The following is a 25,975-nucleotide window of genomic DNA, read 5'->3' as shown; positions in this document are numbered from 1 at the left end:
TTTACTGCCAGTTATGTGTCGCAGGGGTGCCGAAACATCCTTTTCCATAGCCGTGTCCTCCTGAAGGATCCTGATGCTTTCCCTAGACAGGTGGGATATGCGATTCCTTTCAGCATTTTCTGTGTCCGCCTGAGGGTCACCTCCCTGTTGTATAGGGCTGAGCGCCTCAACGGAGAAGACTGATTTAATGTGATACATGATATTTTTGTAATGGAAAAACTGACATTTCATTTGAGACTCAGGGTGGACATGTTTGATGATTACTGGAAAGTATGGACAGAGTTTATTAAACAATTTAGATCAGATTTCATGGAAGAGAGGAAGAACTGTCGTATAAAATACACTACAATTAGTTGCTACACAACGATCCTTGGTTTTATTTTTTCCTCTTCTTTCTGTTTTCTTTCCTTTTCTCTTGCCTTTCTTTCCTTTTGTATTGCTTAGATCTGTATGGCCTCAGGAAAAGCACAGTGTAATTAGCCAATGCAAATAGACTTTGTTCCTAAAATAAAAGGAAAAACATAAAAAATACAGTAGGGCTCTTGGTCAGAAAACAACCAAAGAACTAAAAAAAAAAAATAACAAGAAAAAAAACTCAACTGGCTTCTTTGAACAAGTTCAGCTGGACGTGCTAGAGGACCTCAAGTGGGACTGACTCCTTTTGAAGCGAGAGTATGCATCGTATACGGAGGAGTGGCAACAGCAGCCTATGATGCCGCGAGTGGTAATTAAGTCTGTCAAAATCAACTAACTTTGTTAATTATCACATCATGTTACTCGTGAGATCGACGAGCTGCGAATGTCAAGCTGGAATTGAACCTGGGACTCACCACTCAGTGCATTATAATTCATGTGGCTTGCAACCTTGGCTGGTTGCTGCTGCCCTTGTTTTTGAAAGGCAGACAGCAAAGTGAAAACTTCTGTGGAAAACTCAGCCAAAAGCTAGCAGGAGGAGATTGTTATGCCAGCCCTTTGCTGCAGGGCCTTGTGTCATCAGTAGCTGTAATCTGCTTCTGAGACGCTGCTGAAACGGGCTGCAGCATGTCTGGTGGAATCGCAAGCATTGTCTTGAGTGGGAGCAATCGGCTCTGGCAGCTGCATTAGAGCTGGAACAGGATGCTGCCGTCCCCCGTTGTACACAGGGATAAGGGAAGCATGGCCTTATGCTGCATTTGATCTACCTCGTATGTGAGAATTCGGACGCCAAAATGAAAACATTTTCAACCTCTGCCAAGTTAGTGCACAAACTGGCAAAAACAAAACATGGCTACCCCAACCTTTTCTTTGTTTCCTTTTCCTCTACAGAAAACAAAAAAGGTCATGAATGTAGTGTAGTTTACTCATCTAAAGTAACACAAAAGCCAAAAAGAAGCAAAAATCACAGTTTTACTCCATTAAAAGCAATATGAGAAAGATTTTATGTGTGGAAAATGCAGAGTCAGTGTTCAGAAACAGTATCCGATTTACTAAGTGTAAAAGTATTGTTTGTTTTCAATAGAGTCAGGAAATTCTTAGTTCCCAGTTGCTATCAAATGCAGCATTAAGCCCGCCTATGTTCATGCATGATTGGACGCACAAAGTTTAATGAAGCTTGCTATATGCTTACTGGAGCTGGCCTGCTTACAAGCATGATGAAATTAGCTCTGTCTTATCTATGTTTAAGGGCATAAGATGAACAATAAAAAAGCCTTAGTTCTGTACAGGGACCACTTTAAAAACACCAAATATGCAGCCTTAGTGGCAAAGGGACTATGTCAAGTTAGGATTCTCTAAGAGTTAACACAGCATTAGAAGGCATGATGAGATATCTCCAGTGGCCAGACATTTTCAGTTGGACATGACATTTGCTTCTTTGAGGTTTCAGGGCACAGAAGTGCTGGAGTCTTTGCAATTCCAAGGGGACAGCACACAGAGTATTTGAACACCTGGAGTTTCTCTGAAACTCATAAAAGTCTGTCCCAGTGTAAAAAAATATATCATTGCTCATAAAAAAGAAAATGTTTACAGTCCTTCAGCTGAGAAAATAGTTTAAGTAGCAAAAATTAAAGGCAATAATTGGGTAGGATGACCTATAAGTGTCTTCACATGTTTTATGTCCACAAGAAATAAGAATATGAATGACTGAGGTAGAGAAGTAGCAAAGAAGTAACAGAGGAGATATGGAAGTGAGAGGGGAAGTTAGACTATGCTGTAGCATGCTGTGGAGATGCGTGGGGTGGTACTGTACCTCTGTTGCCAGTGACTGTGGGGTCTGAGGCGTGGGAGCCTAATAGTGCGGTAGGATCTGGAGTGATGGGATGTAGGGGGGGAGTGGTGGGTGGAGGCAGGGTGGTGGGGGCGTCTGGTGGAGGGCACAGATAAACACATATACACAAAATACAACAACAGCAAAATGAATTCACATGGGGAAAGTTAGATACGTTAAAAGAACACAAAGAAAAAAAAACTATATACAGTGATGGGAAACACAAAGGGAAAATTATGACACAATTCCAAGCATATAACATAAGATCACAGCACAAGAAAGCATGCCTTTTCCAGTATAAGGAAATGTGATGCCCTTAACAACATACATGAGTTGAGTGCATTACTGTTCCTGTTTTAGTGGGCCAGTAAGGCTTTCTCACTGATTCTGAAATGATCAGCGATGTTAAGAGTCCCAATCTTCTACATTTTGTCCGTCAACTCTGATTTCAAGTATTCTGTCTTTGAATTGTGAGGGCAATTTGTTTAGCAAAAGAGCAGAATTAACCTTAAATCTGCTAATGCTGGCGACTGTCTCTGGAGATGGACCCTGCACTAGCAACCTTTCAACATGTGAGAGGGAAGACAGCTGATGATTTGAAAACGTAATCTGATAAATGGATTAAAAAAAAAAAATCGGTTAAGCTCTCATTTCCGTGTTGAATTTTGGCTTCTCGCTACAGGATAATAGTAAAACTGATCGTTTCTCACTGTCACATGTTAAAGCTACAGAAAAAAGTGAGAGCGAAACATTGGGTGACAAAGTTAATGAGGTTACATTACCACCTTGGCTTTTATGTTTATGTCACTCTGCATTTTATGGTGATCCAGAAGCTTTTAATTGGCTCTCGTAGTCTTTCTCTGGGCCAACTGTCCTCTGTGTCTTGGTGACATTTCAGCCTTAGCGTGACTCACTAAGCAGCTAACTGCATGTCTTCGGGAAAGAGGGAAGAGAGAAAATGTCCCCTTGTTCGAGAACCATTAAAAAGGTATTTTCCAAGAATTATGGAGGCAATTGTGAAAGGCTAAAAGGTGTGATAATCACTAATGAAGGATAGGAACAGACTGGGTGCCATTTCAAGAGAACAAGTAATGAATCTGAATAGGACTTTTTGACCCTCCCGCACCCAATTGTCTTTTTTCTGGCAGAGAATTTGTCAGTTTAATAACATCACTGTCATTACATGCATTGGTTATTCTTGCTGCAGCTTCAGAAGAAATTGTTAGGTGCGGTGGTGCGCCATGACAAGTGTGAGCAATCCACTAATTAAATAAGAGCCACAGCTAATTGCTTAATTAATCATAGAATTTTCAAGAATTCAGCACTTTTGGGGTTTAAACAAAGACAAGAATGTAAAGACATCTCCTGGTGCTTTTAGCAAACAGTGAAAGGGATTTCCTGATCATTTTACAGCTCAAACAATTAATCAACTAGTAAAAAAAATGTTTGATGGAATGAAAGAGGTTAAAAAAAATCTAAAGGTCTCTAACAGCACTGTTTCAGAATCGCCTCCTTTAATAAAACCTATGGACAGGATTTGAATTTGAAGCTGAAAGGTATCATACATTTTTGATGGTATACATAATCAGTCTTCACTCATCCTATTTTGTGGCTTTGAACTCAAAGAAGGGATCTTTAACTAAATACCTGAGCGATATACTCTACACCAACGGTATTTTAAAAGCATCAGCAATTATCTGCAAAAATCTGACAGACAGAATATATATAGCAAATGAAACTCATTTGCATCTTTGCAGTAACCTTGTCTCAGCAGATACTGAGTGTGCGTACTAAGTTTAGATTTCAGTGATATGAGTAATTAGAAAGATGTAAGGTTTCTATACCTAATCCTTACCTTGATTTTGTCACATGGCATTCTGCATAAAATAAGCATATTTTGTATTGCCTTTTACATCCCCGAACATCTGCTTGCGTGGACTTGCGTTATATTTCAAAATTTACAGCATTTACTTAGAGAAAGGCTGAATGGCTTATACGTTCATCGCACTCTCATTAAATAAATCTAATTGCATGAACGAGTATTTCATTTTGTTCTGTCATTCATCACTCTTGCGGTTTCCACAGCCCTTTATGACCTATTCATAGTAACCTGTGTTACTCGGGTAGCTCGGTTTTATACTCAAAAGTTTGTAATTAGATTTTTCGTTACTTTCTGTTTTTAAATAAAAGAGCTCATGTAATATTATTAATGCTATGTTTTTCTTCATCTCCTCTTCTTAACGTCAGAACGACCTGTTTTTTAATGATCACGCACTGTTTCTATAACACAGTGAAAAGAGATGTTTTACTGCTTTGCTATTTTTTAAAGCATTATTACTTAATGCCAAGAGACAAATGGCAGTGAAGAAGCGGAAGAGAGGAAGAACTATCTGTTTTCCCTGACACTGAGTCCCTTTATCCTCCACCTCCTCTGGCGTTACTAGGAATTACTTATCCTTCCTGGTGATATTCCTGACAACGCAGCACTAAATTTTGCCTCTCTCACACATTTCCCTCCTAGTGTGTTGTGTGTGTGTGTGCGTGTGTATCTGGGACACAGGTTTATTTAAGGAAAGGCGTTGGTGGCATTTGTGTCACCTGGGGCCCTTATTCTCCCTGTGAGGGATGGTACCACTAATCACTATTAGCATTGATACAGTATGCAGATCAGGAGGTATTATAATCCTGTATTTTTTCAATGGTGTTTTGTACTCATGCCTATGAGGTTCATACTTTTCACAATTTTTACATAGCTTTGTTGGAAACCAAGTTTTCCTCTTGGAGCTTTTTCCCCCCAGTGGTGTCATATTAGTAACTGACTGACTTACTTTTTTATATTGTGTCATGAAATGCAATTATCCATATTTCAGTGCTTCCCCTGAACTCACCATAGACGTAGAGTACATATTGAGCACTGCTGGTCCCTAGGTGGTTGCTAGCTTCACAGCGGTAGGTCCCATTGTCTGTCTTGTTAAGAGACGTAAAGGTAAGCTCTCTTCCTTCTACAATCATCCTGTCCAGGTCAGGAAGTTCACTTCCATCCTTTGTCCACATCACAGGATCTGGCCTAAAAGGTAAGAGAATATGTAAGAGAAAGAAAGCATGCTGCATCTAGGTCTAATCTATAAAACACTATATGAAAGCATGATGTCAATCAATTAATGAAAATTTTTAGAGACTTACGAAGGGTTTCCTTTGGAGACACACTCCAACTTCAAGTACTGACCCTCCTGAGGGACTTCAAGGGAATGGGTGATCTCCACACGAGGAGCATCTAAGACAAACAGAGAGACGGCTGAAATTGAGGGAAGAAAATATAAAACATTGTTTTCACATTTTCTTGACATAAATGGGATACATATATATATTCCCCCGAGATGAGCTTCTCTAAGCATGCCTCAGGCAGGTGGATGGTGATGAGGAACAGGAAGAGGAATTATCCTAGACAACCAAGCCCCCACATGTGTAACTGGCTGACATCAGGAAACCCTACTGGTTGATAGAAAAGGACAGCGTAAAGTACTGTGTAGCGGCAGCACAAGAGCAGGCCTTAAGCACTAGATCCATATAAGCAGGAGTCTACCACAGGACCCAAGTTGCTGACTTTGCAAAGGGCCCTCGGAGACTATCAAACACATAGTACAGGGTGTAAGATCCAAGCTGGCAACAGCTTGTTGGAAGATCCAACAACAACCAAGGAACAACCACAAAGAACATCTGTGCTGCATATGGACTAAAAGTCCCCAAGTCCCAATGTCAGAGTAGAACAAAGGGGGTAAATTCCTGTGGTTCTTCTACTTCCAGACAGACAAGCTGCTGGCCAACAGCTGCTGGTGATAGTTGTGGCTGACAAGCAGAAGAAGACTGAAGTTCTGATAGATGTGGCAGACAACAAGATCAAGAAGAAGTAGCATGTAAAAACAGAGAAGTATCAGGAGCTGAAGGAACAACTGGAGCAGATCTGAAAGGTAAAGTCCAAAGTAGTCCCAGTGATAATAGGAGCAATGGGAGCTATAAACCCGAAACTAGAAAAGTAGCTCCAGCAGATTCCAGGAACAACATCCAAGGTAGTGGATAATGAACAGAACCCTCCAAACACAGCATTTGGATCACACACACATACAATCCCAGGGGTGCTATAAATATTATAAATATATTTGGACAATTGGACAGTACATTTTTGCCCAGACCAAGGGATACTGACTGAATAAAATACTAGTGCCTAAATGTAAAATTATAAATGCAAGATCACAGAAAATCAGCTCTGAAATAGTGCATTTACATACAATGATGGAGGCCTCATTAGTTGAAATGTTCTCTAACTGGGTTCAACAGCCATAAAAGCTCCCATTACCATGGCTATTTACAGTAGTTACTGCCTTTTATTGGTTTGAATTTTCTGTTATCCATTATGCTCATGTGTACACTTCATATATGTGTTTGAGTGCTGTACTTTGCGTCTACACTCACAGTGGACCTCCAGTACTTCAGTGGCCTGCTGTGGTGCTTGTGTGAGTGCCACGTGGTCCACTCTGCAGGTGTAGGCCACTCCATCATCATTTCTGTCCACTTGCAGCTGTAGAGAGCTCCGTACTGTAAATGTCTTCCCACTTGCATTCACCTCTTTGGCACCTTGGGAGAGAATTGCATTCTGTCACGGTTGCAGCACATTTATCTTATAAGGTGAGATAGCTACGAACCAATGTGTTACAACCACTGGCAGATTCCACCCTAGTCTTCGATTCATACAGAACACATGCCTATCATGCAAAACAATTAGTGCCTAAAATTTTAATGTACCTTCATAGTGATTTTCATTACAGGTATACCTGAAACGGGTCACATTTCACTAGTTTAAGAGCAAGGATCATTTTTCCATATGAATAGGGTGATTAACTTGTTTTTTAACCTGTTAGCAGTCGGACGTACCGCCCACGGTACATTGGATGGTTTAGGGGACTAATTGTAAATTTGTAGGACTGCTAAGGGGTTAAACTCAACCAATGTACAGGATCAACATTGCAATGACCCGTCACATTGTTGTGATTGTCTTAGTTTTGCAATATAGGTTAAAAAAAATCCTTTGTTTTAAGAAAAAAAAACCTCTCTTCTACAACAAACGGCAACAATTTCAAGTGTTCTCTTTATTAATTTATAGAATAGAATACATATTTACATATCAAATTATCCAAATTTGCATTACTGCATTTGCTGGTGACTGAATATTGAGTTAGCATTAGCCAAGAATATGGCTAATGCTAACAGCCAATCAATCCAATATACAAAATATGCAAACAGAGCTCTTACTAAGCACTAAGAAATGTATTATAAGAGCTGCTTGTATTTAAAGCTACAACATGCTCTAGTAATGTTACAATCATCTTACTATTCTCCAGTTACATGCTGCAAAAGATTACAATAGATTTGAAGCTACCCTATTGTAGCTCTTTTACTGTTATTGTACTGTAAGTTCACTTTGTTGCATATCTAGGCTACCTCAGTACGAATTCAACCTGGATTTTGCTGCAGGCAGTGTTAAAATGAAACGCAGCTGCCTCAACTTTAAGTTGTGGCTCTTTGAATGCATATATTTACACTGTTAACATTTCTGATTACGTGTGGCCTCACCTGTCATCTCTGCATGTGCTCCCACTCAGCTTGTACAAATCAACACTTTCATGCACTTCATATCTATCCGACCTTTTGGTCTGATTCATCTGCCTGACAACTACTTCAAAAAACATTACCAGTGGAAACCAGACAGTAATTGGCAGTAATTAAATTAGCCTGTTAGCAAAGTGTCATTATGCACAGTTCTCTTTATCAGTACAATTTGTTCTCAGAGATATCCCAGCAACACCTGCTATCCTAAGCAATCAGTTGTTGCATCTCCCTGTGACCACCAATATCCCAGACACTGCAAAGATAGTGGAAAAATCCTACAACCAGCTTAAATTTGGAATATTCCACATTCCATCATTTCTTCTCTGACACTGTAGTCTTTTGATAAACTAAATGTGTTTGATTCACAGGTTATAACCTGCCCTCAAGTTTATGACTGCCATATCAGAGCCCTTGAAATGCTATCAGTTAGTGATAAACCTTCCTCTCTAAAAGCAAAGTACCTCAAAGGCAGAGATGTCCTTCAAAGTGGAAAATGAGACTTCTGAACCACAGACTTTCCCTTTCTCTGTCAAGCTGTCCTTGAGTACCCTGACCTAGTAGATCAGTGGTTCTCTGTGAACTCTACATGACCACAGTTACATAACAGTAGTAACTTCTAATGCTTCTAATTCTTCTTCCTCCTAATGTTTTTGTTACCTTTTCTAGAAACCTAAAGTTTAAGAAAATTACTACTGCGCTGAAACTTTAGCACCCTCTTAAAGGATCTCACCTAAAACCAGAATATATCAGGAAATAGCTAGTGTTTAGAGAAATTAGACACCAGAACTGAGAGCAGATGATGACATTAGTCACAAACATTTTCTCAGAATGTTTGTGCTGCCACTGGAAAATAAGGTATACGTGTTCCTAAAAACTTGGGAGCTGTTATATATGCATTATGCAATACAAATTAGCATCCTCTTTCAGACCACATATCTCCCACTTAACTCAACAGCCTTTCACAATTCAACGCCACTAGGTTGTTTTTTTTTTTGTTTTTTTTTTACTTACTGGCTGTCTTACTTGATGATAATTATCTAAACATATCCACCTCCAAGGAGTTATTTTAAAACCTTCTTTTTCTCAGTAAAATCTCTTCAGCCAGTCGTCAACAAAAGGTGTTTGGTCTGTTTACATTATGCCAGCGGCCAGTTTTTAAAAATCATATCAAGTCGCTACATCCTACTCAGAGTTTCTTTTCAAACAAGAAAAGAATTCCCTCCTATAATGTATTCAACACTCCAGGCTTATCTCTGCATTGAGATGTTGCCCTGCTTTGTCAAAAAATATGTCCTTCTTTTTCAGTTTTTATATATATCATAAGTGTATTGTATGTACCGTACCTCTCATGCTGACCGCCTTTGTTTGTACCTCCTAAAGAGACTGTTTACGCTCCACATCTTTCTTTCCTCTGTGCTCATCTGCTCCACTTTCCAAGCCTCTCCACCCTACCGTCTCCTCTCTCTCTCAATTCTGCCAATCAACTATTCTGCTCAGCCACTTCCCCCAACTGAGGCAATGAGCCCGCCTCCCCTAGAGATGAATGACTGACAGGTCTGCAGTGTTAGCAACATCTATGCGAACAACGGGGGAGAGAGAAAATGGCTGCATTTCACAAAGAAGATAAAGGAGATGACAGAGGGGAAAAAAATGACGGCTAAAATAAATTACATCTAACTTGTAGTATCAATAGTTTTTTTTAGGAGTGCAAACATTTTCTTTCCATTTCTATTACTTATGGCAGGTCCTAATGAACTGGTACTCCCTGCCTCTTTGTCAACACACGAGTCCAACCTGTCTTTCTCCTCCTTTCTGCAACACTAGAAGGTTCCTTCTAAACAAATGCCCTTTTAAAAATTCAAACATGCTATATCTGTTTTTGCTCTTTTTGATTTTTTGGTAATTTGTAGTAAGTTCAATAATCACATCATAATTAAAAAAGGTCCTTCAGATATCTGCAAGATGGGTGGATAGGAAGAAAAAAAAAGTCAAACGTCTTTTTCTTCTTGTTCACTTGTGCTACAGTCAGCTGATTTCAGTCTGTGTGCAGAGAGGAGGAACATGGAGTGGTCTGTACCTTTTGAGGAATGGATGTACAAACATTTCTTTTATTTTTATGCCACGGGAAGACAAGAGTATGTTGGTAAAGTGCAAACTGCATCCAGGGCAAAGAATCTGCACTTTGCAAACATCTGTGTGGACAGCATGCTAACAGAAAACTGGCAAAGAACCCAGTGTGATCTTAAAGCCGAGTGTATGGCAACGGAGCCTGAACTTCATCAGTAAGGCAGCGATGAAGAATCAGACTTGTAATAGTGGAGCCTCTATTTCTACTTATACATGTTTCAGTTACAGTAGAATTGAAGCAGAATTTGCTTTGAAGTTTCTCTGGGCTGATTTCAAGTTTGCTTTGTGTTGTTGGCTTTGTGTTCATAATTAAAGAGTAAAAGAACGATCTTGTGTATTTGTGTCAGTGTGTTGGACTGAAGTGCTTCAAAACTGCCTTAATTCTTTGTGGTATAGATTCAACGGGATGCTGGAGTCATTTCTTAGAGATTATGGTCCATATGTGCAGGAAAATCCCAGTAGATCAGGAGGTTCTGAAAAAGTCAGACCAGCCCATCTGGCACAAATAACCAAAGCACATTCAAAGTCACTTAAACCTTTTGTCCTCATTCTGATGCTTGGTTTGAACTTGTTGACCATGTCTACATGCCTAAATGCACCGAGATGCTGCTATATGATTTGCTGATTTGATATTTGTTTTAAAGAGCAGTTAAATGGGCGTAGCTAACGAAGTGGCTGGTGAGTATAATATATATTTCTATCGCTCAGCATCGCTGATTCAACAAGGTCATGGAAACATTCCTCTGAGGTTTTGGTCCATATGGACATGATGGTATTTTACAGCACATTTCCAAAGAGGATAAGAAGTTACAGTGTTTTTATTTTATAAAAACTATTTTATGTAAATCAAAAGATTGTGATGACTGAATAAACTGAAGGTATCATCTTGAATTATGCAGTCTGATTATACACACAGAAAGGCTGCTAAAGACGCAAATTTAAGTACTTCAATCATTGTAATGTGCACTTGGCGATGCTCCTAATGTTCTATTTTTCACAGTAGACTTTCAGCAAGTTAGTTAGTTATCTTATAATATTACTATATCTGAGTTTTTATATTGTAATTCTATTTTTGAAGTTCTTTGATTGTAAATATGCTTGCATTGAAATAAAACTGCTGGAAAGACTCAAAAAACGACTTTCTCTAGTGTATAATTCGGCCGTTTAATTTAAGAGTGTGGATTCTTTTTTTTTTGTCATGGAATTTTAAATGGTCTCTGATTGCTTGCGTGTGATTCAGGATGAGAGCACAGAAACTGACATGCTCGCTCAAAGTTTAATTTCATTAACATTATAATTCCCGAGTCTTCCGAGATCCACTTCGAGAACATAATCACAGTTGTCCAACACCAAGTAAGACTTCATCAATAAAGAGCAGCAATCAGCATGCACAAAAGTGTGTGTGTGGAAGTGTTTGGATAAGAGTTGATGTAATTGGTCCATAAATACAGTATCTTATCACATTTTAAACACAGCTGAAAAGAGCAGCTGCCATTGACGTGCCATTAAAGCTCTCGCGTGTCAATCGAAGAAGAAAGAAAAACTGTTACATGACAGACATATTATATTCAGTGGCTTGAGTAAGAAAAGTTGCAAAAGATTCATATGTAATGTTAAAACGGAAATAAAACCAGAAAGCATTTTTTAACTGACAGAAAAAATAATTCTGTAGAGGAAAAAACTGCAGTGAACACAACATCCACTGACCTGAAGGTGAAGGCGAAGCATCACTGTTAAACGTTCCTACCTAACTTCACATATGGCTATGAACTGTGGGTAGTGACTGGAAGAATAACATCTCAGATACAAGCAGCAGAAATGAGCTTCTTTTGAAAGGTGTCTGGGCTCATCCTTAGATATAAGGTGAGGAGCTCAGTCATTCAGAAGGGGGCTTAGCGTAGAGCTGCTGCTCCTCAGCATTAAAATGAGCCAGTTGAGGTGGTTTTGGCATGTCAGAAAGACACCCTGGAACTGACCCTGCGAGATTATTTCTTTTGCCTTGCATGGGAAAGCCTTGGTGTCCCCTCAGAAGAGCTGGAGGTGGCTGGTGGTTGGGAAAAGGGTAGCAATGGCATCTCGGATTAGATTGCTGACACCGTGACCCAAATGGAGGGATAACTGGAAATAATGTGAAAAAATACTGTAGCAAATTTGAGCTTTTATTTAAAAATCATATTCATTTGTTATTTATTCTCATTACAAACACACTCTGTAGACCCGATATAATAAAAAAGGAGAAAAAAATGGCACTATGCTGCCATATGCACCTGTAGTACCTCTTTTCCGCAAATAGCCTGGTAGTATTTGGCTACAAATGCGGTTGTTTTGTGGGTGGGTGCTCATGGCTCTGTATCAATGGTGTGAGCCAAGACAGAGCCTCGGAGGATTAGAAATGGAAATGACAGGCGTACAATGAGAGAATCTGACCCCTTTAAGCGATTTCACAGGAGAGAGTTGAAGCCGAAGAAGAGAACATAGAGGGACCGACAAGAGAGACCGAGGAGGTCTGCTGGGGTTGTGGAGGAATCATGAGCAACAGTGCCAGACCTGACTAATCCTGGCGGCAGGGGCCCGAGGGCTGACGCAACATACCCTGAGCTGCATCCCATCTGAGAATTAAAGCAACTTGCACAAGCAAGAACAATATCAAATCTTTTACGGGTGAGAGTGAGAATAATCAAAATATATGCGAGACTAAACACTATTTTAAATTTAAATTCGCTGAAATACACAATATTACCAGAAAATATTGGCAGATTAGCACCTATGTATGCTGTTCCCTTTGCCTGCCAGATGAGCTGCATAACAATAAGGATGAGTAAACTTTAAAACAAGAGCAAAAATATGCAGCAAGCTCCCGCTCTAGCGAGGTGTGGAGATGATATATCGTGCTGTCCACCATCTTCTCGCTTATTCCTGCTACTGTGCAGCGTTCAGGGAGCTTGTCTGTTGGCTGTCTGTAAGCATCTTCCCCTGACTGATCTGCCTTACCAGCTAGACTCTGTGCTTAACTGACGTGTGACTACAACCGGGGGGAGCACTGTTAAATGTTAGGAGACTTCCTATCACTGCCTGGCAGACCAGTATCATAATGTCCTTTCTGACATGAAACTCCCTGAGCATTCACAGCGAAGAAGCGTGTACTGCGGATTTGTGAAGACGGTTTTCCACTCTAGAAGGAGCGGTCTGGTCAGTCTCAGTGTCTTGACATTTAAAAAAATGGACAGGTGCTCCACCTTTAGGACGTGGCTTTTAATGGGCACAGACAGTGGGCGTAGCAATATGATCTCTTCTTCTGTGCGCAAGTCTAAATCTGTTAACCTCAAACTCACAGGATGAGTCGGATGTACCTTTTGCACTTACGCCCTTTATTCTTAACATATTGTTATTTAAAGCTTTGAAAAAAAACTCATTTTTTTTTCAAACTCATTGTAAAAGTAACAAAAAAGGTGGAACATCTTGTTTGTCCATTTGAGTCCTGTATCTTAATGCTGATTAATATAGAAACAGATTTCCACAGATCATATGTCAGACGTGCGTGTTTGCAAGTACTTTGTTGCGCACATGTAACAGGATAGAGAGGGTAAAGAGGTATTTTTGTGTGTGCATCTAACGCATCTTTTATTCATGTCACCGTGACTTGCAGGAGCCATCTTGAAATTACATCTTTAATGGTCATTGATCCGCAGCACCCCGGGGAGCTGGATAGTATAAATGTAGTCCCAACGCAGACTTTTTTATGTATTGTGCAAAGCTGTCTAACACTGCCCAAGCAGCTGAAAAGTGTATTTTTTTCTTTTAACTGCAAAACTTCTTTAAATTTTTGAACTTGATTCATAGTGGGATGTTCACAGTGTTCACATTTTTTCCTCTTTCCCTTCACCTCTTCAACCCCATTCGAATGTTCGAATAGTGAGTAGCACCAAATTCTGGCCAATTAACCATAAATGAATACAGTCAGTAGTATTTGAGTGATAGTGTAGCAAAATGTGAGGTCACAATGACCTTAAATAGTGTTCAGACCTTGTCCTTCACTAACAAGTTTGACAACTGAATAGGGATGCGACTGCAAACGAATTTGAATCAAATCTCTGTGTTTTTTCCCCTTAAGCCCCCTTGGAATAGAGCTATTGCGTTACATGATGGAGCAATAACCTCTACAGTTTAGGTCAGAGAGTATGATAATGCTAGTCTGATAGAGAACATCCCCACCCTTATTTGAAATAAATATTCATTTCATCTCTGCCTTGCTTGGTCTCCACACAGCTCCCCCTGGTTCAGCGGTGTGTAAACAACTTCTACATGTGGTGATATTGGAAGAGGTCTCTCTGGGTTATGGTGTGTAACTGAGATAGAAATATATCATTACTGGGTGGGGACTGAGGGGATCTGAGGGACAAAGAGACTGAGAAATAAGAATATTGGATTCTGTTCCACACACACAAGCTTATGTCCTTACATGCACGCTGTCTGCTCCATCTGTCTGTTTTGCTCATGCAGGCGCGCACGTATACAAAGATGTACACACCCACATTTAGCATAGGGTGTCTGTTAACTGCATGCGAATGGGTGATGGACTGCTCCAGTGGCTCTGCCAGTAATATAATCTTCTCTATTCCCCCAGATCCCACACCAATATGTCACAATTGTCATTTATTCCCAGCATGGTCGCTCACAATCAGATGGCTTTTCACATTGAACACACCCTGATCCTGTCAGGATGATGAACACTTGAAGTGCACTCCAATCCACCTACACGTGCATAGATACATCGTGTATTAACACATGCTGTTTTGTATTTGCTTGCTTTTAGGTGCTTTTTTTCTTTTTAGTCTGTTATTTTGGAGGACATCCCAGACCACCAGCCATCAGATGCATACTATTGGTTTCATTTCATTTTAACCATTTAAATGCAACCCCGTTTCTTTATATATATATATATATATATATATAAAAGGAAATAAATATATTGTAATGTTTTGTGAATGGCAGCAGCCGTTCAGTGTCTTATATAACAAGGTGTCATATATAACAAGTTAGACCGACTGGGTCCATTCACACCTTCTTATTTGTACAAGAAATGGTCCAGTTAGTGGCAGACATGCTTTAGTGATTGACAAAGCAGAACTAAATATGTAAATGTGCCTGTGTCAATCATATTGTTGAGCGCTGGCTTTTCCCTGAACCAAACATGTTCTGAATATGTCTGATAAATAAATTGCAGAAAGCAACTACACTGCAGGCATCTAATTAAAAAACCGAAAACAAAAAAAGACAACCATGCCGTTTAAACTAAAAAGTTGAACTTGGAACACTTTTTATGTTATCTTTACAAAACACAACATTTTCAAAACATTGAAATCGGTCAGCTTTTTATGAAACAGTTCTTTATGGACCGACACGTACTTGTCAAGGAAGACAGATTATTATAAGGGATCCATGTTTTTTCCCCTTTGAGACCAGCACTCTTCAAAGTTTTCTATTTACTATTCATGAATTTGTTTGGTTAGAGGTGACTTTTTCAGGTGTTGGTAAATCGCTTTGCTCAGATCCAGTGTGCGAGATTAACAAAGCTCGTTTTAGGAGAGACCTCGTTCTGAGCATTTCCGAACAAAAGTGATGACACAGATTCAATCTCATCATCAAAGTAATTAAAATGAAAGATAAACATGATATCTGCTTAAAACTGTGTAGAAAACCAGCATTGATTTAGTCTTATCTGAGAGCATGTCTGCACCATAGAAAATCCTAAAGCCAGATAGCAGTCTGAGCTGTCTGGACTTAAACACGGGTGGAAAGGGTGTAGTGGCAGAAACTCAGGGAGCTTTTCAGTAAATTCAGCGTAGGCCAAACATCCTTTGGGATTGAAATTCTTGACGAGTCGAACTGCGGGTCTGACAACAAATTTCTAATCTGACATTTATATTTTGTCTCAAGGTTCTGCTTTATAAACGGCGGCTCCGAGGCACATTTTAGAAACAACTACATCAAACAATATATTGTTATACAGTTATTAAAGCATTGAAATAAAGACAGCGGTTGCCCATGTTCAGCAGCAAATTATAGCATCTGACCTTAATGAGAGAGCATATCCTCTTGAGATTTTCTCTACTTTAAGCCACAGAGGATATCACTGACTACCTGTTTCTGTGGTAAATTAAAAGAACATAATGTCCTGGCTAGCAGTGCCTTACAGGGAGCTCTTCTCTCAGTAGTTGGCCACTGGGAGTAGCAATAATCACCCGTAGAGACACAATAAGCCTGCAAGGAAAAAATACTCAGCCTGCTAATTAGTTTGTAATCTGTTATATGCTATATGCTTGTTCTTTGGAAGGGGAACAAAAGAAATACTAAGTGCAGTGGGTAAAATTACAAAAGAGTAAAAAGAAAAAACCCAACAACAACATTAATTGAAAGAATGTGATTTTACTTTAAATGTTTATGTTAAATATTACAATAATTAAAGAAGTTAGCATGCTCTGCACTTTACCAGGTGATCTATAAGGTGTCTCAGCAGAAGCAGAAGCATCTATTGATAAAGTAATTTTAAAAAATACACATAAAGAAAAAACATCCCATTTAGTTACAAGAAGAAATATGTGCCAGAGACATGACAGACATAACTAATTTAGTCTGCGACAGCCGAAATAAAAGTATTAAAATGCCGAGTTAATAAGACAAAAAATTATCTTTGCATTGGCAAAAAAACATTTTATGTGCTTTATTAATCCTTTGTATTAGGAGGGAAATTAATGTTGGGGAGTTTCTGTCTCGCGCATCCCAAATCCTTCTCATAAAGCCTATTCTGCTACATTTAATTGGGTATTCAGAATGTGTAACACCTGCCTGCTTGTTATTCTTATTAGGTTTCAGTGATCTGTTGGGTTATACAAAGATTTTGACAGCGTCTTCCTAGAAATTTGCATTGTTTTCTGGCAGTTAAAAAGTCAATGTGTGATTTTCAATCCAATTCAGCAGTCATTTAAATTAGAAAAAGGGCAATTTGCATTTTGATATCTGACTTTAATCTGCCTTCTGAATCAACAGAGAAACCTTTGTAAGAGTTCTTCAGCTGTGATGATCTGTGACAGTCTGTCCAACTGGGTTATATACTTTATTTGATACACAACTGCATCTGTTCCTCCTCTCCCTGAAAAACTTTATTTCATCATTTCATGTCCAAATCTCTTTTATCAGTTTTCTCTCTCCTCTCCCCTCCTTCCTTCTCTCTCCCCCTCTCGCTGTCTCGTTCAATTACAAAGCGGACGGTTCATCAAGTAGAACAGAGCGGGAGCAGGGTGGAAATGAGGTATGTAGTCCAGTCAGTGAGATTTAGAACAGCCCTCTAATAACAAGGGAGGTTAATGTATCGGTCTCAGGCCAGAGGACACATGCTGAATCTGCTCTATTAGAAACAACTTGTTCGGAACAAGAATACACTGTAGAGACATCCAAAGCGACAGTTTTATGGCAATAGTTTTTTGAAAAAGAAAATACCAATTTTAAATCCATTGTGAAATACAAATGAGTACTTTCTGCCACATTTCTGCTCCGTTTGTTTATCACAAAGCACAATCACGAGCCATTGTGAAATGTGATAGCCAATATTTTTTGTATCTGACAACACAGCGAGATGGCTTTCCAAAGAGATCACTGTGGGGCTAACTGGGGAGTATTAAAATATCAGTAAATCAGCAGATACCAATTACAGAAAGTGATGCTATTAGAGCACAGCTAATAGGTACGGAATACAAAGAAAGTAACAAAATAGTTTCATTTATAAAAAAGTAACATTTTGTTTTACTTTAATTTACAGAGAACAGCCTAAATTTTAGATTTTATAAAATAAGTTGATCATGTTTTAAAATAACAGAATCTTTGAACAAAAGCGAATGAATCATCAGCCTGTTTTTGGTGACTACAAAAGCAAACGTGCTTTTTTTATTCACCAACTCTGATTGGCATTTTTAGAATTGCTTGCATGATGGCATGTTTTCTAGCCACAGTACCCATAGATGTGATGCATGTGTAAACACAGGTATGACGTTACACACCTTTGACCTCCTTTTCATTCCTGAACCAGCGCAGGTCAGCGGCGGGCTTGCTGCCCTGGGTGATGCAGGTCAAAGTGATGTGGTCTCCCTCCATGGCGGGCTTTGTCAGGCCATCGATCTCTGGCTTCTCTGGCACACCTGAAGGATGGAAAACGGAGATCACAGCGATGGCAGAACTAATTCATGCGCAGCAGGGTGTCATTATACAACAATAATATTAGTATGCCTTATTGGAAATCACCCGCCCCCCTAGCTTTCCCACCTGCAGGGAGATTAGAGAGCAGACTACAGAGATTCACCAAGCAGCGACATGCTCGACGGTACATCACAGAAGATTCGTGCTGGCACATGGGTGGGTGGATTTTTTTTTTCTAACCACTGGGTCATTCCCTGCTTCACTGCTAGGTCAAACCAAATTATAAGAGACATAATTTTTCACCATTAGTTTTGTTTCTTTGGTTTTTCCAGGTCATAAAACACTGACTCTGCTGCAAAACAAATACAATGAGGCAGGGAGGAATTTTGTTTTTGATGCTCACAGAATTATAAAATACATAAAAACACATCATTGTGCAATCAAAGAACAATTCCACAGTTTTTCCTGTGGTTTTTATTCACTACTACACTTCCCTTGAAAACATAAAACCCCAAATATCATCACATCAATCAAAGGAAAAACTGTAGGCTGACAAATAGTATGCTTTGTATGTCTGTGTGTGACAAGGCTGTGACCACAGACAAGGCCATTACTATTTACAGAAAATGTTAATCACTGGCCTTTCCCATAATGAGTGTTTTAAATGTGTGGTGTCTGCCCTTCCACTGTCAATGAGCAATAAGTCTGCCTCCGGCTGAGTGACTGAAAGTTCTGTCAGTCAATGCCATTGACTGACTCTTGCCTTGTCCGTCTCACCACCTCCTGTAAGGTTTATTGCCACAGTTTAAAGGTCCTCCTGTTTTATGTTTCCCATTTGTTTGAAGGCGCAAACTGCATACGTAATCCCAACAACAGCCGCTGCTCGGCAGAGGCACAATTTAGCGATAAGCATGTGTTAATATTATACATGTGATTTTTAATGCGCCTGTTTTTTTTTTTTATGCAAATTGCTTAGTTTTGAAGTATCTAAAGTAAGAGTGCCACAACAGCTAAGAACGGTGGTGTGCGAATAAGTGCGTGTGGGTTGACTCAGAAAAGTATTTGATGGATTTTCCTCCAGACTGAATAAAAGCAGATCAAGTGCATTGTTCATCGTGTACAGTCACGTTCCCCTTGGGTGGCTATAGGCTGTACAGCTTTACACCCTCTCTCTATAAAGCTGAGTTTTGAACACGCAGAAAAGAGCTCAATTTCTGATACATGGAAAATAGGGAAATTGGATTTCACTGTTTCCACAAATTTCTGTGGTGGTGTGTGATTACTGTGCTTACTATGCTGATCAACACATAAATATATATGCATTTCCTTTAAGCGTTTGAGAATTAAGGTCGATCATAAGGTATTTAGAGCTAAAGGTAATATCTTTTACTGATAACATTTGCATACTTACTGATCGAATACTAAGCACATCAAGTCATGCATCAGCATTAGCCGTATTAGCGGCAATGCTAGCAGCTAACGATGCATCCCATAGTTAAGCTCCAGAAATAGTCTGTTGGTAAACCTGCTACTTTGATGACTCAGACTTAAGAAAGATTACCAGGCATTAATGTGCCAGTATTGATGGCCCTTGGTGGATGAATTCCTGATTATTCAGAGCTCTTACTTTTACTTTACCTTCAGGAGTTTCACATTTTTTAGAGAAATGTCTCAACTACTATAGGATGGATTGCTATGAAATTTATTACAGACATTTATTTTACCTGTAGGCTGAACTCTATCTCAAAATATCTGTAACATCTAGAGTGCCATCAGGTAAAAGGTTGAACACTACTATCCTTAATGACATTCTCATCAGCTTTACACACTGGCAACAGATGAGCACATATTTTTGTTCCAGCACCAAATCATTTGAATGCGAAGCTTTTATATTTGTAGTATTACAGTTTTTTTTTTCCAAAATCGTTTTCAGTGTTTTCTTTTATTCGTCCCCAGTGCTTATGGTCCCAAAGCAGTGGCAGATAAACCAGGCCATCCCCAGACTATTTGGTGTGTTTATTAAATCACCCTCTCTGTTTTCTAGCTTGCACCATTAACTATTGTTCAAAACTGCAAAATGATTTTCTCCATATTCTTATTGAGCAGTAGCCTTTAATGTCTAATTCTCAGAATGCTTGTTAACACAGAGAGCCAGCTAATGATCCTGGAGTGCATAAGCACATCTATTAAGATTAGCAAAAACTAATTGGCAAGATAATAAGCCCAGTGGCAAGAAATGAGACAATGTTTGTGTGAGGCCATGATCACAACACAAACACTGCTAAGGGGAGGGAGGTACTAACAGTGTACACTATTTTTTATCTGCATTTGCAGGCATAAGCAACAGGCTATTTCTAACAACATAGCATCATAGCAAACCAATAAGCTGATAGCCTCAAAAAAGAAAAGCAAGGCTCCAGTAAGGCTGCAAAATCTAGCTATGCTGTATTACTAGTAATTCCGAATCTTCTGAAATCAACAAATTCCCAAAATAATGACATAGATATTGCTATACTCGACAATTTCACTATTTTGATTTTGTGAATTATAATAATTATATATGTTTATATAAAGATTTCAAATGGGGAGTCAGATTTGCAAATTATTTCCAAACGACTATTACTGGATTTGAAAAGCTCCTGAGACTCAGTGAAAAAGAAAGTCCATTTGGAGCATTTTGTATCTTCAGCAACCTCACGAGCAGAAATGGATATACAGCCACTCGAGACATCTGAGTAAGGTATGCAATTTCTTTTTTGCTTTTTTTCGTCTTTTTCTCACTAATCGACAATTTCTGCTTGAGGTAATAGGAAACCTAAACGGTATGTGTTGCATTTGGAAGCCGTTTTTTAAAATTTTTTAAAACACTGTTCAGAGTTAAAAAAAAAGTATATATATTATTTTTTAGCCATGGCAAATGAGAGAGAGAGGAAAAACATGTACTTAGATCACTTTACTACAGATTTTACACACATTATAGCTGCTATAACGTCCATCTATGAAATTTTCCTTTGAGGTGGAGTTTTTGCTTTTGCTTTGGATCTTGTACTCACCCAGAACAGTCAGATAAGCTTTGGCCGTTCTGACAGGCATGGTGAAGAGAGAACAGGTGTACATGCCTTCATCAGACAGCGTGACATCACTGATGCTGATGGTCAACTCTGATGATGTTGCACGCACAAGCTCGATTCTGTTGTCCCTTAGAGCTGGAAACACAGATAACCAGAGGCAGATAGTTAGAAAAATGTTCAAATAACTGTAAACTAGCAGCTGTGGGAGAAACTTGTGGACTTCTACAGTGCGGTGACAGGTACAGGGTTTAAGGCTGTAATATTTGAACGGTGGTTCTTATAATGCATCAGTGTTGATGTCCATATAGGGAATAAACTGCATCCACAGATAGAGAGAAAGAGAGTTTAAAAAGCACGCAGAGAGAGATTAACCAATCTAGAATCATTTCATGTGGAAAAAAAACAAACAAGAAAAAAATATTTGCCTGTTATTTGGTTCTAAACATTTTCTTTGTTCTGAAAAAAACGACAGCAGAAGCCCTAAAGTTTCGATATCTGCTCTCGGTATTAATTAATGCATATCCTAGATGGACTTCTCTGTAAAATCATCTATCAGTACCAATGAAATTGATTTTCTTCCATTAGTTTTAAAAATGAATGCATCAGCAAACCACCGCATTAAACTATACCACACAGCCTTCACTGCTGTAAACCACTGCAGACATTTACTTATATGAAAATGTAATCTTCCAAAAGACATAACCGAATGCAGTGGGGATCAATATTGCAATAAAAGGCAGAGAGTGAGGCTTAATGAGAATTTGGCAAGATGTGCAAGTAGAAATAGATTTGCTGTGATTGAATGGCGAGTTTAAAGATACAAGAGGGCTCTTCAAACTAGACTTCACGTCTATGATAGGACGGGAGCGTGCGCTAAAATAAAAAAAAAATGTAATAAAATTCGTCGACACCTTGGAAATAGCAGTCGAAAAACTACACACTAATTTGCAATTAAAAAAAAGGCTGTGTGAACTATAAAGTGTGCAGAAATTTCTTTCCTGCTGTTTCTGTGGCCTTGGCTGTCGGGAAGATTTAGTCAAGCCTTCCTTTTGCTAGTATAATGCCTTTCTACAAACCTTATTTAATATGAGCAGCCAAGGCTACTTTGCTTTTAATCTCCATGAAAGTGACTCAGAACTCGCCTTGTTCAAGTACAGTGTGTGCGCATGTGTGACTTAGTATGGTTGGATTGAAGGAAAGAACAGAAAGATAGCATGACTATTTCTGTACAGATGTTTACATTTTCTTTCATGTCAGCTTTTGAAAGCGTATTTGTATCTTATGATCATTTTAAAAAACACTCTGGGTTTTGTTGCCTCTCTAGACAGGGTTGAAAAGCAAAAGCTATTACACAGTCTGTTTGAGGAGTACTTTAGTCTGGCTGGCAGAATTATGAGAAATGATACCCAAGGTATCTAATACATCAATTATAACATCGTAAAGCGTTAAGCTTTTCAGCCCTTCTTCAAACTCCAATCCAAACTTTAATTAATTTTTATATACTACGCAATACTAGGTGAAACATCTTTTAAATGTAAGGGAAAAATATACATTGTATCTTGTTATATTCCTGCAGCTAGACCATCAGATGTAATTTTACTAGAGATGGATGCAATTTCCCTGCGATAGACTGGTGACCTATGATAGCTGGGATAGGCTCAAGCCCTCCCCTGCTATCCTGTAAACATGTAAGTGGTTAAGAAAATGGATGGATGTAATTTCCCAGTCACTTGAATTTATTAATGGAGTAATACATAATTAGATATTTTTAATAGGCACCTTAATAAGGCTAAGATATAGATCAGGCCTCATTTCAAATTCTTTGAAAGAAGCCGGCGCTCTCTTTGTATTTAACTGGTTCAGCTGGCGTCTTATTGCACAGCTGGATAGTTGCACTCTTTACAGTTCATCAATATGTTACTCTTTTTGCTGCTGGGCATCCAAGCATGAAAACATGAGATGTAAGAAATAATTGTACTGCCTCACACTACTGGCCCAGTAGACAACGGTACTGGGGTTATTGTAAATCTGAATTGAAAAGATTTCATGTAGAACCAAAATGAACCTGGACCAAACAATTCTTCTGGGAATTTTCAGAATACGTGTAACAAAGAACAGAGGAACTGGGCCAGATAATTGCTCATAACTTTGGAAAGTCTAATGGTAATAATCTATGTGTTGCAAAACATTTTTTTCAAACCGTACACTATTATAATTTTGGGGATTTACGTGTAGTTTTTCCCGTGACAGTACTCGTGAAAAATTTGCTCATCTTCTATTCTCATTAAAACTTTGTGAAGCAGAAGGCATTCAGTGTTGCACAGGTAATAATCTATACGTAGTGGAAACTGTACCTTTGTAAATGTCAGACAGTGGCACATTTCTAGCCTTTCTAGGTGCATTATTTTGGAAGCTTCTATGTGTGCATGCTGTGATCACAGAGCTGAAAAATAAAGAGAAATGTCAGTGAGCAATGCTGTGTCATTTGGTCTGCAAAGACATGAAGGCTTTGCTTTGTGGGTTCCAGGCTAAACATCTACCGTCGATGGCGAAAGTGTTGTAATCGGTTTGGCTAAACGACAGCTGCTCTGTCTCATTTATTATTGCATTTGTTCTGTCCTTTCCCGTTCTTCACAACACCGGTTATCGCTACACGTTGTGTACAGAGCCTGAGCAGACATGACAAGTTGATATGAGCACATGACATATCTGTAGGCTCCAGTGTAGTGACAGTACACCGCTGTTTCTGTGAGTGTCTGTATGAGTTCACATGCCCGTTAATGCAAGACCACAGAATTAGTTTCAGTCTAATACGCTGCCAGTTCAGCTGATGGTTAAAGCTCTCCTGAACAGATAGGATTCCTGTCGCGTGTCATCAAACTACACAAACAAATGCATAGACTTTGTCCCAACAAATAAAATAAGGCAAATATGGATTAAATCCAGACAAAAACTGCTCTTTGTCTCTGTTTATCTATCTTTCTGTCAGTCTCTCAGTTTCTCTCTTTCCACCCACCCTAAGACCTCATTCTGTCTACTCAGGCAGATCCACTAACCTGTGAATGTGTAAAAGTTAAACAATGCTTCAGTTCAACTGTTGTCTTATTTGCTTTGGGCAAGGAAGTACGAGCAGGCAAATGTCAGGAAATACATTTACTGTAGCTGGCTCGCTTGCTGTCGCGATACAACTCTACCTTCATCCTGTCCTCTCTTCGAAATCCCACTCTAAGATTTGATTTGAGAGAGAATGAGGGGCATGACGAGTTCATTGGAAAGCATCTAGACTTTTCTGATTTGCTGGTTTACTTAAGCAAAGTAATGAGAATGATATGACTTGCTGTGATGACATTACATTTATAATAAATGCGATTAATTGTAAAGTGACTCAGCTGTAACAAAACTTGATTGAATCAGTGGGAAAATCCTGTCAATCACCTCCTGATAAAGAAATGGAGAAAAACGATTAAATACTCCTCGAATACTGAATTTATATGATTCTTATTATTCAATACATAATCCGGATTTTGTAATCCAGTCATGTGTTCCTCCAGTAGTTTCCTCCAGTAGTTACAGGCAAAGATCAGGATAGATTTGATGCCAAAAAGCAGGATCATCCTGAGCCCCCTGGAAGGAGGGGATTCAGGCTGGGTTTGGAAACATGAAAGCTGTTATATATAGCCATGAAATCACAACATAGCTGTTAAGGATACTGCTAACAGTAAAAATACCCTTAGATTTCAGTCCCACTTCCATAATCAGACCAATTGATCAGCAAGTTACAAATAAAGTCTGTCTTATCTAGAAATGTAGTAAGGTGTATATGTTTTTGGACAATGATTCCATTTATTTTTGTAATTTTAGCATTGTACACCAATACAATGGACTGTAAATCAAATAATCAACGTAAAGATTTTCATATTTAATCAAGGGGAGTTTAACAAAAGTTTAAAGAATAAAATAATGAAAGTTTAAATTAATTTAAAGTAATTAAAGTTTAAAAAAAGGTTGTAAACAAAACTAAATTCACTGTTTAAGAATTAAAGCCACTTTTATACCAGTGCCCAAAAACAATTAATCAAAAGAGACATCTAACTGGCAAGTCATTGTCATGGTCAGGCCTGTTCTTAGGTTATTTTTTTACTTGTACTCTCAATATGAGGTTCAAACACATGTTTATGTAAATGAGAGAGGCTGTCATTAGGCTGAAAATCCAAAACAAAGAGATCAATAATCAGGTACATTTTAAGAAGAAGAAGAAGAAGGAATGTGCAGGCTGATCAGCAACACTAAACATCCTGAAAGACAGCAGAAGACAGCTACAATGAATCATTGCACAGTTTCCAAAACCCACTCATATGATCTAACTAAGTTAAGAACGATCTCAGGCTGAGGTAGCCACATCATTGTCTACAATCCAGTGATGCTTTCACGCGGAGGATTTACAGCAAAAGAAAAATCACTGGTAACGCACATGAACAGAATGGCCAGATTTGAATTTTCCTAAACAAAACAGTTCTAAAAAGATTAGGACAGAAGAAACGAAAATGAACTTGTAGCGGAATGACGGCATATCACCTCATCTGTCAAACACGGTGAAGGCAATGTTATGGCATGAACATGTATGGCTGTAAGTGGAAGTGTTACAGTGTCACTAGTGTTTTGACTGCTGACAGATGAA

At 38.9% G+C, this 25,975-nt stretch overlaps 1 protein-coding gene across 1 annotated transcript in view; it reads right to left on the bottom strand.

Annotated features, from left to right (window-relative positions):
- The window catches only part of LOC102199148 (cell adhesion molecule 2-like), a 65,184-nt gene that overhangs the window by 16,063 nt on the left and 23,146 nt on the right, over positions 1 to 25,975 (bottom strand). Inside the window, exons 3-8 of the mRNA XM_005751017.2 lie at positions 21,280 to 21,432; positions 18,091 to 18,228; positions 6,716 to 6,877; positions 5,429 to 5,519; positions 5,134 to 5,312; positions 2,228 to 2,341 (exon numbers count right to left, since the gene is read on the bottom strand). Of these exons, the coding sequence (XP_005751074.1) occupies positions 2,228 to 2,341; positions 5,134 to 5,312; positions 5,429 to 5,519; positions 6,716 to 6,877; positions 18,091 to 18,228; positions 21,280 to 21,343 (748 nt within the window). The 5' untranslated portion in view covers positions 21,344 to 21,432. The remainder of the gene's footprint in view (positions 1 to 2,227; positions 2,342 to 5,133; positions 5,313 to 5,428; positions 5,520 to 6,715; positions 6,878 to 18,090; positions 18,229 to 21,279; positions 21,433 to 25,975) is intronic.

This window comes from Pundamilia nyererei, unplaced genomic scaffold (assembly GCF_000239375.1).
Source record: "Pundamilia nyererei isolate P.nyererei 1_Seehausen unplaced genomic scaffold, PunNye1.0 scaffold00297, whole genome shotgun sequence".
Classification (NCBI taxonomy): Eukaryota; Metazoa; Chordata; class Actinopteri; order Cichliformes; family Cichlidae; genus Pundamilia; species Pundamilia nyererei.
The sequence above is the reverse complement of the archived record's forward strand: the minus strand, read 5'-3'. Positions and strand labels throughout refer to the sequence as shown.